This window comes from Penicillium malachiteum (genome assembly GCF_028827825.1).
Source record: "Penicillium malachiteum strain IBT 17515 chromosome Unknown utg000001l:1.0-8184562.0:1.0-8186909.0, whole genome shotgun sequence".
Taxonomy (NCBI): Eukaryota; Fungi; Ascomycota; class Eurotiomycetes; order Eurotiales; family Aspergillaceae; genus Penicillium; species Penicillium malachiteum.
The window spans coordinates 1,635,284-1,649,297 of record NW_026643094.1 but is presented as its reverse complement, the minus strand read 5'-3'; the positions used below and the strand labels follow the sequence as shown (position 1 = coordinate 1,649,297).

The window sequence follows — 14,014 nt, the reverse complement described above, 5'->3', positions numbered from 1 at the left end:
ATGCAGATTAAATCGATTCTGACGTCTGCACTCGTGGCCCTTTCATTGGGTGCGGACACTGTTGCTGCATCAAAGGCAGCCAAACATGGCCGTTTCTCGCAGCTGTCTCGTCTTCCGATGGAGAAGGCAAAGAGAGCTATCGAGACAACTCGAGACTATGTGAGCAAAAAGGCGACAAATTATCGCTTCTTGAGCAACAAGTCGAAGCGTAAGTGGATCCCTCACACGATAAAAGAAATTCCATGGTAAGGGTATTGACTGGAACTTAGCCTACAAGGTGGACTCTCTGCCAGATGTGAATTTTGACATTGGCGAGATGTACTCTGGTCTCGTGCCAATCGAGAAGGATGACACTTCCCGTCAACTCTTCTTCGTTTTCCAACCTACCATCGGTGCACCTGTCGATGAGATCACAATTTGGCTGAATGGTGGTCCTGGCTGCAGGTATGTTCAAGCTTAGTCTGGAAAGAATTCCATTATGAACCGTCAATTAATGTGCTCTCAGTTCCATGGAGGGATTTCTCCAAGAAAATGGAAGATTCATCTGGCAGCCTGGTACTTATCTCCCTGTTGAGAACGAGTACAGTTGGGTCAACCTGACCAACGTTCTTTGTAAGTTTTCAAGACCTGCGTTTTGTGAGCATTACTGAGACAAAAGGAAATTAGGGGTCGACCAGCCCGTTGGCACCGGATTCTCCATTGGTACACCAACGGCAACATCGGAGGAGGATATCGCCCAGGACTTTGTCAAGTTCTTCAAGAACTGGCAAGAGATCTTTGGAATTAAGAACTTCAAGATCTATGTCACTGGTGAGAGTTATGCTGGAAGATATGTGCCATATATCTCCGCAGCTATCCTGGACGAGCAGGACAAGGAGTACTACGATCTCCACGGTAAGATAATATCGCACCAACTAAGAAATTTCCCCTCTAACATCTTCTAGGTGCTTTGGCATACGATCCCTGCATTGGTCAGTTTGACTACGTTCAGCAGGAAGCTCCCGCTGTGCCCCTCGTGCAATCAAACGCCAATCTCTTCAACTTCAACGAAACCTTCATGGCCGAGCTTGCGAGCCTACACAAGTCCTGCGGATACGAAGACTTCATCGAGACCTACCTGCAGTTCCCTCCTCCTGGAAACCAGCCAACAAAGTCTCTCAACTACAGCTCGATCGGCGATTGCGATGTCTTCGATTTGATCTACGAGGAGGCATTCAACGCCAACCCCTGTTTCGATTTATACGAGATTCCAACAATGTGTCCCTTGCTTTGGGATGTGCTGGCTTTCCCCGGTTCCCTCGAGTACTCCCCCGTCGGCGCGACCGTTTACTTTGACCGCGCAGATGTCAAGCACGCACTGCACGCTCCCAACATTACCTGGAGCGAATGTTCTGAGGAGAGTGTCTTCGTCGGCGAGGGCGGTCCCGAGCAAGAGGGAGACACTTCCGCGAACCCTATTGAGAAGGTTCTGCCTCAGGTTATTGAGGCCACTAACCGTGTCCTCATCGGTAATGGTGACTATGATATGGTCATTATCACCAACGGTACTCTTCTCTCCATCCAGAACATGACCTGGAACGGCAAGCTCGGATTCCAGTCCAAGCCTGAGACGCCTATCGATATCCAACTTGTTGATCTACAGTACGCGGACGCGTTTGCCGAGAACGGTATGACCGGTCTTGATGGTGCTCAGGGTATCATGGGTATCCAGCACTATGAGCGTGGTTTGATGTGGGTTGAGACTTACCAGTCTGGACACATGGAGCCCATGTACCAGCCCAGATCTTCTTACCGTCACCTTTCCTGGCTTCTTAATCGCACCCAGGAAATTTGAGGTGTGAAAAAGCTGGAACTTGAACATCATGATAATGATATATGAGTGGAGATGTAGTGAAGTTTCCATGATGGTTGAACATATTGGCAAATATTTTAGATTCTACAGTCATTGAATATACTGATCAAACGATCAACGAGCAGGACCAGCTGAAATTAAATCCTCTAATACTGCGGCGAGTAGAAAATTGCGGTGTAACAGCTCTCAGACATCGAGAATGAGTCTTGAGTTTACCCTATCAATAATTGAGCCTCATGGCCCCATCATATTCGTATCTATGGAACATAGTAGCCCACATACTAAAATCAAAGTTGCCTCAGATCCATCTGCCTCTCAGAAAAGTACTGGTATCTCCCAGCTACTAGATGACGCAAGCGTTTCCCGTAAAGAATGAATCCAAAAGTGCCAAGCAGGATCACAGTCATCAGGACAGCGATAGTAACAAAACATTCTCCAGGCCAACGGTCTCAATCCAAGGAGCTAGTGAAAACACCAAAGCAATTGCAAAGAGATTTCGAACAAAGCTGACAGCAACCAATGCGTCCGCAACAATCTAGTTCAAGAATTGATAAGCTTCAGGGATTCGGGGAGTGGATCGTGGTAGAATATTTACCTCGCCATAAGCATCGGTTATATAAGTCAAAGATACGCTACTAGCAGGTGCAGTTCCGAATGAACATAGCGCATAGCCAACTGCTAATAATGGCCAGGGACTTCCCCTTTTTAAACCCATCCCGAACATGAGGATTCCTGCTGGGACCAGAGGGATAAAACCAGCTATAACCCATAGTCGCATCTCTGGCTCATATATGCCCTTGTTTCGTCTTGCAAGAAACAGAATAGCCCAGTCGCTTACTGGTTCTGTGATTAGAACACCAAGGCTAGTTCCAATAAATGAAGGGAGACTCATGAGGCCTATCTGGGCCGAGTCAAAGTTGTATGGTGGCAAGGCCATGTATGATGATAAGGTGGTTATCATGATTGTTGTGCATGCGGTGATAGCGCCATATATAAGTGCCATGAAAAAGACAGAAGGAATGGTAAAGAGAATGAGGAAAGGCTGGTAGCAGTGTCGAATAAAGTAACCAGGTGAGCCCTGGGGTTGAGAAAAAGGTACCAGGCGCTGGAGATATGTTTTCTTAGGAATGGTATCGTCGATCTGTGGCGAAGTGGTCTCAACATTGGCATCATCTAGTGCGAGTTTTTCGATAGATTCAGGCAGTTGCTCTTGACTTTTCTCTGTCGAGTATATGGCTGGTATCTCAGGGTCACCGACAGAGGACGGAATTCCATCGATTACTCCTACAGATACCTTGTACATACTTTCCTCATAAAGAAAGAGGAAAGCAAGAAAGCATATATCAAAGAATATAGCCATCCACCACCAAACCATACGCCACCCTTGCGCGACAGTGACGTATCCCGCAGCTAAGGGTGCTAAATTAGCTCCTCCGTTCATGAACCAGACATAGATACTGTTCATCAAGCCACGTTGATGAACGAAGTACACATCTGCCACAGTCATCTGTACAATGACCTCAGACAAGGCTCCAAAAAAGCAGCTCAGGATATTGACCAGCATGAGATCAGTGATAGTCTGCATTTTCGCAGACCATATGCAGATGGCGAATTGAGCAGCGGTGCTAACCAGGTATACGGGGCGTCGACCAAATGCCAGAGCAAAGGGAATCATGAAAAATGCTCCAATACATAGGGCGCCACATCCTGCAGCATACGAGTCGTCAAGTATGGCATAGCTGAAACCAAGTTCAATGTTCATATCAGTCCAGGTTGGTGTCGCAGCGTCAATCCTTGAGAAGTTGATGTCATGGACAGTTTTTACTGGAAGATTGGATACGTACAGTGCCCAGATCATGCAGGAGTAGAATGAAGCCAGGAAGAAATTTAGATGCTTGCGCATCGAAGACCAGTTCTAATGAAGCCGATGTTAAATGGCTGTCTTGAAATAGAGGGAAATGAGCTTCATATACTACTCACCAAGGGTTCATTTGGATCAGATGATGGGCGTGGTTGGAGTATGATATCGCCTCTCGAGTCTGTAAAATCTCCTCTCTGGAGTGTTTCAATTCGAACGGTGCCGGGTGGCCAGGCCGGGTCTCGGTTCATTGTATTCTGAAGGGGCATTTTTAGTCACACAATTCGCTCACGAACTTCATAGACTCAATGGCTGGAGATGTGAAGCCATATGTCAGTCTTTATGCTATATCGAGACCAACAAGCAATCAGCTTCTTATCTCTGGAAAGTGTGGCACATCCTATCGCAATACCAAGTGTACACATCCTAGAATTCTGATCTCTGATTGGCTAATGCGGCAAATCGCGGGGAATTTACCTCGTGCACGGTTATACCCCACATTCCAATTTCCAAGAAACAGTTTGTCATGATAGGCATGTATCCACAGCTATCGTTGTATAGCTGGTCCGTATTTAGAGAATCTTTCCGAGGTCAAGTCAGTTTCCCAGGATCCCGGGACTCTCACGAAAAGTTTATTCGCATTCAATTGAGACTGCGTATACTATGAAAGACCTAATAATCTCGCCATACCGTACATGCTTCCGTGTTTGGCATTCATTTCTTCAAAGGTATTACAGATCCAGGTCTTCTGATCCATATCATTTGTTTCAAGGCTTGCTATAAGCATGGGCCAGCAAACTCGTCCAAGAAGACGCATGTCAATATTCAAAGCTTTCTTAGCCATCTCCATGAGATCTTCCAGAGATGACTGGTAGCAGTCATGCTGGTTTAAATGCCCACAAATGACTCGGTGGCAAAGTATCTCCGTGCCATATAAATCGGCAGCGGCAATGAGGGTAGTGCGAACCATGCGACGCGGTACTGATTCGGGTCCTTGAATAAATCTTGGTAATCGCAGGAGGTCCTCGAATTTCTAGTCATGGGTCAGCAAAGTTACGTTTTTGCTGTGGTGTACACAGAGATAGTAATACCTGTCTAATCTGACTGAGAACATCCCGTATTTGTATCATATGAGAAATATCCATGGATAGATCTGAGAGATCTGGACAGCTCTGTTTCAGTGTCTCTATTCGAAATCGAAGTTTGTTGCATTCATGGGTCAAATCCAGTGCCCTTAGGTTCTCAAGATCATCGAGAAGTTCTTCAACCGGGTACTGAGTATCCCAGACCCGGGGTAGCGTATGATGTGCTGCTTCATAGATTGATCATAGAAGTTTCCAGAAGTCTCGCCAATGAAATATTCAAAAGATGTTCTAGAATCTGGGTTCTCTTGCAAAATTGTCAAGTTGCAAGCACTAAGTCTCAGGTCAGTAATGAGTAGCATTAGAGTCACTGCTGTCGAACATACAGAGTGAGAAGTAATAGGTGTTGTGACAACGCAGGAAGTCGATCAATGGACAGCTGATGTCCATTAGACCCGGATAGTTGGGCAGAGTTTCGAAAGAAAGACGCCAAGCCCTGGAGGTGTATTGATGTGGTGGTATTACTATGTCCAAATAGAGCCTCATAAAACACCATGAGAAAGAAGATAGCCAAGGTCGTATTGATAGTATCATCTGTGAATGGTGCAGATGTACGTAGTAATTGAGATAGCTCACTCAGAGCTCGACAGTAGTGTGCTTCTCCTGCCTCCGATACCGAAGGGTCAGGAGAAAGACTATGCAAGTTCTGTCGTGGCCGCTGCAGCTGAAGCTCCTTCGCGCTCATTGCCATGATCATGTGCATCACGCTGGAATTGTATTTGGCGGTATTATTATATATGTAAGATAATGCACTCCATTTCCACCCTTTGCCATAGTTGAATGCGAGAATGAAACAAGGGAAAAATTGAAAAAGTTCACGGTCATTTGGACTAAGTATGACGGAGTTCTGAAGTGGGATATGATCCGTCCCGAGACTTCTTGTCAGAATAGGCTGAAAATCATTTATCGATTCATATAAATGGATTTGATAAGTGAATCCCTCATTTGCGACACATGAGTGATCGATTGAGGGCTGTAATGGGCGACAACTCTCCCGTGAAACTGCTTCCTTCCGAGCGGATCGTCGACGAATGGGGACAGAGTACCATTCGCATTTTATAAAGCCAGTCTTACAACGCAAGCATTTTGGTTTCTGCTTATCACATTTCAACTTGCGCACACGGCAAGAGAGACAATGTATTCATAAATGAGTTAGTGGACACGATTAGCGTCACTAGTGTACTGACCTTTCTTGGAGCGGGGAGCATTTCTTCCAGACATTCGTAATATCGGAGTTTGGAGAGTCGATTGAGTTAGTACATAAACTGCCCAAGTGTTAGATGAGGTTGCACTCCGGAACTGCAAAGAGGAGTTTGAGGGTGAAAGGAAGGCACGATCGGCAAACCCCGATAATTACCCCAGTTTCCAGTTTCAACCGTGACTCCAATTCCAAAATCTCTTATCTTTAATCAATATTTGCCGCATTAGCCAATCGCAATTCATGCTAAATACCCCATATCAGCCAATCAGAAGCCTTGATGTGACCTTGATCTATACTTCTGGTGGAGATAATTGACATTTCCATCTTTCTCATAATGGTGCTTCGGTTAAGTTTACGGCAATTCGAGGATCTATTTCCTATTATTTATGGATTTTTAAACCCCGCAAGATTATCTACCATTTTATTTTGTGGTATTCTCGTTCATTTCTCACTCCGCCAGTGCTCTACCTTCCAAAACCATCCACCCAAACCATGCATGTGGGAAGTATCTCAACAGCAATGGATCTCGATGAAATCCAAGAATTAATAGGCGGCTCTGCACGCGCTTATGAGGAAGAATTATGGCGTGTAAACAAGCATGTCCGTCAAATTCCGAGCCACTTCGATAAATAGACCACATTCTGACCCCTGTTTTCTTGACTTGAATAGATCCACGAAAACCCTGAACCACATTACGAAGAGACGCAAGCTCATGACACCATCTGTGATCTGCTGGAGAATTCTGGATATGATGTTACACGTCATGCCTACGGACTGTCAACAGCATTTCAAGCCGAGTTCGGAAAGGGAGGAGGGCTGGTGAGTTATAATGCCGAGTACGACGCTCTACCCTGCGAGAGTGAAGGATACCACCATGCCTGCGGACATAACCACATTGCCACCTCCTCAATTGCAGCCTTCTTGTTCACCGCAGATATGCTCAAAAGGACTGAAATTAAAGGACGGGTCCGACTCCTGGGTACACCGGCTGAAGAGTCCGGAGGTGAGAAGATCGACCTTATCGAGGCCGGTGCATATCGTGGAGTGGACGCTAGCCTGATGGCCCATCCATATTCAAATATTGAATGTGGTGACGGTGTCAGCTGTCCTCAGACTCTTGCAATCAACTCAGGGTCACGGTCAATTTCAGAGGAAAGGAGGCCCATGCAGCAGCAGCTCCGTGGGAAGGCATCAATGCGCTGGATGCTGTCGTTGCAGCCTATAATAATATCTCAATGTTGAGACAGCAGCTGCCGTTGACGCAACGTGTTCATGGTATTATTAGCAATGGCGGTGAAAGACCGAATGTCATTCCAGGATTGACGACTATGGAGCTATATGCGCGGGCTGCAACTGATGCAGACTTGGAGATTTTGTGCAAAAGATTGGAAAGTTGCATTCTTGCCGGTGCGCAGGCAAGTGGATGCCAAGTTGAGTGTTCATGGTAAGATCAACTCCGTCTTTGTATTATTGGGATGGAGATACCCATCTAATGCTGACTTGACTACAGGGATCGAGCATATAAAAATCTTCAAAACAGCGAGACTATTGCGGAAGTTTTCACCAAGTCCATGAAAATCATCGGGAGGGACTTCAAATCCAAATCAGATGAGAATATGGGAGGATCAACGGACCAAGGTTGGAGCCCATTCAATGAGATATACCAACAGGTGAACATGGCTGATCTTTTTTCAGGAAATGTCACGCACCAGATCCCTGGAATCCATCCACTCTTTCTAATTCCAACTCCAGAAGGCCGTGAACCCCATACCCCGAGATTTGCTACAGCAGCAGGCACATATGGGTCTTTTCTCTGCGCATTAGATACTGGAAAGGGCCTCGCGGCCGCTGGTTATCAACTTCTCGCAGACCCTGATCTTCGACAGAAGGCTTGGAGCGAGCACTTGAAAAAATAAATTGATGCTTTCTGGATGTTAAATCATACCCAAAACTGAGGATGTGCAGAAAACGCCTCCAGTCTATCTTTTATCTCTTACCTATAAATGGTATAGTAGTATACACATGCATCACTACAGGTTATTATGTGATACCTATCAAGTTCTCGGTCACTCTTAGTACGGGAACTCAGAGAGTCTTATTGAGTTACTCCATGTGTATAGTATGTAATTCAGTTGATTCAATGGATCTAACTAGGCTGAAAGCTTGACATCTGGAACTGCCGCGGTCCATTCTGATCTCAAACAGAGGCCCAAGTCGTGCCAGACACGGGACTTCCTTACTATTTAGAGTATACATTTACTGATATCGGGATGGACCCACCTGGGCGGCGACATTTTGTCCACTCATCTTGAAAAGTTGTATTATAGATCCAAGGACACTTGACTTCTTCATCCGAGGTCCTCTTGAACGCCCCGGCGTATCGGAGATCCACTAGACTGAGTCAATAGTAATGCTGGAGTAGTCGTTCAAAGAGAAAGCTCGGATACTTCCAAGGTTTCCTCACACGCCGATCTGTCAACAGTAGCAAATTAGGCGAAGTTCATGGTTCGTGGTACATCCATTATTATTTACTAGGTACGGCCAAGTATTAATCCTTAGTGAATCAAGTTATCCTACAATAATATTATCGGCCTAGTAATTTATTCATCTCAATTGTCAGGGCTGTCTGTATTACCGAAGTTGATAATACGCTCATCTCAACATTTTAGATTGCATAGGCCGCTAAAACGTAACACATACAGTTTGGTTGGGTGGAGTGCAGAGACCTCAGACACCTCGTTCCACCAGTCTATCAATACATGAACGCTACTGGTCCAAGAAAGTCTAGTGTCGAGTCTATGGGAAATTTCGGAGAGATGGTGCAACGCGAAATTGATTAGTTTTTACAGATATGCCGTCTCTGCTGAGTACTTGAGGATAACCCCTCCAGATGTACTCCAAAAACCACTGGCAGCAGTAATGTAATATTCCTCCGCCCATGCCGCACAATCATGCAGGTTCTAATCTCTATTTTTCAGATTGAAAGATTTTAGGACGAATTACTGATTGGACCGTTGAAAACCAGCTTTCAGCCACGCCACGCCAAGGAACAAGGCTACAATGTTTAATCACGCTTCAATGCTACTGTATCTGGAGCGCAATAGAGACTTGACAAAGGCAATGCTACATTATATTTGCTTTTGTTTACATTGCTGTTTCTTTTGCTTCTTCTATGTAACTCTTTTTTAGTTACAAGTACTCGGGAGAGTCGGGTTGTTTACTCTGAACCCTCCACTAACAGGCACGCGAGCAATTGGCCGACCTAGAGGGGTAAACGGACCCTGCCGAAGGACACCAAGTGTTGGCAACATTGCCGAGAATTCTCCACCGAAGGGAGATTTCGGTATTACGACATGGACAGTGCCCATGCGAAGACTCGGAAGTCATGACAAGCAGCAAATGTGGCGGCGCCCCCAAACGCCTCACGATGTGACCCCCATGATACGGTATTGTAAGGGTAATCTATACCGATATTTAATTGGTGAATTTAGTAGCGCGTCCACGGGTCCAATGAGAATGACTGAATGCGGAAGGGATGCGCCCATGCCAAGACGTGGAAATTTCAATTTTCCTGTTGAGAAAACATAGCAGGATGTATGATGAGTGATGTGTGTTATCTTTCGAAGTAGACTAAACCAATTATATTGATATTATCAGTGTTTAGAAGTTCAATTTAAGGACAGCATATCCTTCTTGGTGAGGAATGTATAGAAAGTCATCAATCAGCCAATGACGTCGGTGCCGAGCACGTGGAGATGGTTGCGGCTTTGCCGTTTTAGGCAAGTAATTCTGGTCTACTCGCAAAAATTTTCATGCCTGAGCGCTTCGGCTCCGATACGATATGGCATTTCCAAGGTTTATGGCATGGCAATCAGTTGTTGAGAATTGCCACTTTGTAACAGTCCAATGTTTGTTTCCAATTGGACGCATGTGTTGGCTTTGTACAATTTGACTGTTCAAATATACGTAATATCAACATTTGAAATCACTGATCCGGTGATACCTCAAGCTCGACGCAATGAGATACTACTACTACACGGACCGAGCCAAGTTGAATGGCTTTCAGTGCCATTCAATGACTAAATGCGGCCCGGTTCAAATGTTTCAGCAACTGATTTGGGATCGCCCAGGCTATCCCCAGTGCGGCAGCTCGTCAACAAGCTGAAAATCCTCAAAATCCTAAACCTCAAACAAGATCATAGTCTATTCGATATAATCACCGCATGGTTTTCTCCTTGCATTCACCCTTCTAGGCTATGCTACTCCGAGGAAAACCGACATGGTGCACAACCATAATCCCCCAGACTCCCCGATTGAATACCATGTGGTAATCCTAATACCAAACAGCATGGACCACCTAAATAGTGGGGGCGGCCGAAGCCGAATGAAGCCCTAGCATAAACAGACTTAGCCTGATTCGTACAAGACTTACAAGGGGTCCCGCTTCTCTAGTCCCTGACCAATCTTACTATGGCCTACTCGCATTTTGTACCGTAGGACACTTAACCTGTAAAATAAGTCCGAGAAAAAAAGAGGAAAAAGAAAAAAGAGGAAACATGGACTGTGTATATAGAGACCTCATATAGTCCGAAGATCCCTCCATTTTCGTTGCATTCTTGTGTTCCCATCTTTCCCTTATTCCCATCTACTTCCCTCCACTCCACTTCCCCCATAGGTTCTTGAGATATAGCTACTCTTTAGCTATCTCACCCTATTCACTCAAGTCAATTGATTTGACTTCCTATATTAGATTGACAGCTGTGCCTGTCCCACTTCTGTGAGAAAGAAAAAGAAAGAAAAGAAAGAATTGGTTCAGTCAACGAGCCAAGCACATCACCACTTCCTCTTCACACCATACGACTTTGCTCTCAAGTAGCAACAACTACAACCCGAGTCCACTCTTGACCAGTCATTGCAACGTATTACGATTCCTGTACGACCATTTTCGATTGCAGCAACTTGAATTACATCTTCCCAGCGCAAAATTATCGGATATATCGATTGCACCACTTTTGTAGTCTTGCCCTGACGAACAACCGACACGACTCGATACCCTAAACGCACCTTGAATAACGCAGATAGCAACAATTCCGCAGACGATTTATCTCCTAGTCCTTGATTCTAAGACCCCCAAGCGCCACTTTTACCCCATAGCTGTCACGATGGGACTCGAAAAGTTTAATCCTTTCAAGAAGGATTGCCAGAACTTCCCTGGTGTCGTAATTCCTCTATCGGATGCTCCCGTCTACCCGAATGGAGTCCCGCCTATGGACGAGAAGGATGATAGCTCGGATGCTAACAAGTCCTTGGATCGTGCTCCCTCAACGGAGAATGGATCTGCTGGTTCCTTGCCGGATACCAGTTCTCATTTGACGATTGAGATCATTCGAGCAGAAGTTGATGCGGAAATAGCATCTTCTGGTCTGAACTCAATCTATGATCGTATGTTTTCCGCTTCGGTCCCATATATCATCTGCTTCCAATGCGCCAATTCCTTTTCCTATGCGGCGGATCTCGAGAATTCTTCTGGATTCCCTTCTGATAGTACACTGAGTCTAATATTTTCATTCTATAGGCAAGGCCATGGTGATCAACCGTGCTCTGCAGGATATTGGCATGGGTCGCTACCAATGGCAATTATTCTTCCTGTGTGGCTTTGGATGGATGGCAGACAAGTGAGTTCTCCTGCCTATTATGTCTTCTTAGACTCGATTCACTAACATTCAATTTCAGTCTCTGGCTTCAGGTGAGGCATAATCATGAAGGGATACATACAATCCCATATCACGTATATTGAATCTAACCAGGATTATTTTCTAGGGAGTTGCCTTAACTTTGACACCTATCGCATATGAATTCGATATCAGTACATCATGGGTCCGTTTCAGCACATGCGCTCTATTCCTGGGTCTGTGTATCGGTGCTTCATTCTGGGGTATCATTTCCGATATTGTTGGCCGCCGTCTGGCATTCAACACAACTCTTTTCTTGGCTGGTGCATTTGGTCTAGCTGCAGGTGGTGCACCTTCCTGGATCGGTGTTTCCGCTCTATACTCATGTCTCGGTCTCGGAGTTGGAGGTAATCTACCAGTCGACGGTGCTCTGTTTCTGGAATTTCTTCCCTGCGTCTCCGGAAACATATTGACCATGTTGAGTATCTGGTGGCCCATTGGCCAACTCATTTCCAGCTTGCTCGCCTGGGCTTTCATCCCAACCTACAGCTGTCCCAGCGCCGAGGGTTGCACTAGGGAAAAGAACATGGGCTGGCGCTACCTGGTCCTAACCCTTGGTGCTATCACCATGTGCATGTGGATTGCCCGTTTCTTCTTCTTCCACTTATATGAGTCCCCCAAATTCTTGCTCTCTCGCGGACGCCAGGAGGAAGCTGTTGCTTCTGTTCACGGTATCGCATACCAGAACAAGGCCAAGACCTGGTTGACTACCGAGATCCTCAACGAGATTGGTGGTGTTTCCGAGACCAAGGAGACTGAGAAATTACCCGTCACTGAGATCATCAAGCGTTTCTTCTCCAAGTTCTCCATGGAACGTATCGCTCCTCTCTTCGCAAACAAGCGTCTAGGCTTAACAACCGTTCTCCTTTGGTTCTGTTGGACTACCATCGGAATGGGATACCCTCTCTTCAACGCCTTCCTACCCCAATACCTTTCCCAAAGCGGTGGCTCCACTAACTCCACATACACTACCTACCGGAACTACGCCATCTCCTCCATCGTCGGTGTTCCCGGCTCAATTCTCGCTTGTTATACTGTCGAACTGAAGTACGTTGGTCGTAAGGGAACGATGGCTATCGCAACTGTCATCACTGGCGTCTTACTCTTCTGCTTCACTGCCTCGTCTACCTCGAATGTCCAGCTCGCATGTACATGTCTTGAAGCTTTCTTCCAGAATATCATGTACGGCGTTCTCTACGCTTATACACCTGAAGTGTTCCCTGCACCCAACCGTGGTACTGGTTCTGGTATCTCAAGTTGCTTGAACCGTATTGCTGGTCTTTGTGCACCACTTGTTGCTATCTTTGCTTCTAGTTCCAACGCCAATGCCCCTATCTATGCATCTGGTGCTTTGATGCTTGCTGCTTTTGTGGCTATGATTCTCCTTCCTATTGAGACTCGTGGAAGACAGACTCTCTAAGGAGAAAAACGAAGAGCAAAGAAGAATATCTCTTCGTCTATACGACTCGTTTATATACCCGTGGACGTCATATGTCACTGGGAATACAGTCGAGATACAGAGAAAGATGTAACTATCTTTCTCCAGTACAGGACACCCATCGCCTACCAGTGCCCAAATTGTGAGATTGATAGCGGTGTGTCGCCTGGTGCTGCTCACAGCTGTTAGATCTTGGGTATCTGAGTGACATCTGGAATTGCTATACCATGTAAAAGATTCCCTTCAAAAATGTTTATTTGTTTTGTCTAGTGGAGCGAAGTCGCTCCCAACTTAGTGTACATGTGCAAGATACCATCGTGACTTTCAATGAAATCTATGTTCAAATCGGATCACTAAGGCCAAGTCTTGACCAGCAACTTGAAGACGATATGCAACTAGAGCGAAGGTAATTATGTATTGGAGTTGGAGCATCTTTCAAATCTCAAAACCGCTATAAGCTGGCAGTGGAACCTTGGAAGAAAGTGAGAATAATAAAAAGAAATGTGTCCTTAATGTAGAAACCCTAACATGATAAAACGTAACCAACTCCAGGCCAAATCATAAAGCTCCACGAAAGCACATAAAAGAGACGTTCAATAAAATATTCGCCTATGAAAAAGATGTTCTCTCGCCTTTCCTAGATACCGGAACCAGTCAAATGAAGTATGTATGCTCTTCTTCGCCATGATATCCGCAGAGACAAATCAGAAATAAAGGAAATTGAGTGAAGAAGAAAGAAGAAGAAGAAAGAAGAAGAAGAAGAAGAAGCAGAGGAAGAAGAGTGGAGGAAG

The 14,014-nt window shown here is 45.5% G+C and overlaps 4 protein-coding genes across 4 annotated transcripts; 3 read left to right on the top strand and 1 right to left on the bottom strand.

Annotated features, from left to right (window-relative positions):
- On the top strand, window positions 1-1,834 carry sxa2 (putative pheromone processing carboxypeptidase (Sxa2); the record flags this gene model as incomplete). Its single annotated transcript, XM_057084061.1, has 5 exons — window positions 1-208; window positions 270-444; window positions 506-612; window positions 667-894; window positions 945-1,834. 5 exons carry the CDS (start codon window positions 1-3, stop codon window positions 1,832-1,834), a joined length of 1,608 nt encoding a protein of 535 aa, XP_056950210.1.
- A 424-nt stretch (window positions 1,835-2,258) lies between these two features.
- On the bottom strand, window positions 2,259-3,979 carry N7483_000622 (major facilitator superfamily domain-containing protein; the record flags this gene model as incomplete). Its single annotated transcript, XM_057084060.1, has 3 exons — window positions 2,259-2,387; window positions 2,448-3,767; window positions 3,833-3,979. 3 exons carry the CDS (start codon window positions 3,977-3,979, stop codon window positions 2,259-2,261), a joined length of 1,596 nt encoding a protein of 531 aa, XP_056950209.1.
- Window positions 3,980-6,545: 2,566 nt separating this feature from the next.
- Window positions 6,546-7,969, top strand: N7483_000621 (M20 family metallopeptidase; the record flags this gene model as incomplete). Its single annotated transcript, XM_057084059.1, has 4 exons — window positions 6,546-6,653; window positions 6,723-7,151; window positions 7,211-7,497; window positions 7,564-7,969. 4 exons carry the CDS (start codon window positions 6,546-6,548, stop codon window positions 7,967-7,969), a joined length of 1,230 nt encoding a protein of 409 aa, XP_056950208.1.
- Window positions 7,970-11,215: 3,246 nt separating this feature from the next.
- On the top strand, window positions 11,216-13,205 carry N7483_000620 (uncharacterized protein; the record flags this gene model as incomplete). The annotated part of the gene is made up of 4 exons (XM_057084058.1): window positions 11,216-11,495; window positions 11,629-11,728; window positions 11,787-11,799; window positions 11,874-13,205. 4 exons carry the CDS (start codon window positions 11,216-11,218, stop codon window positions 13,203-13,205), a joined length of 1,725 nt encoding a protein of 574 aa, XP_056950207.1.
- Between the last annotated feature and the right edge of the window lie 809 nt (window positions 13,206-14,014).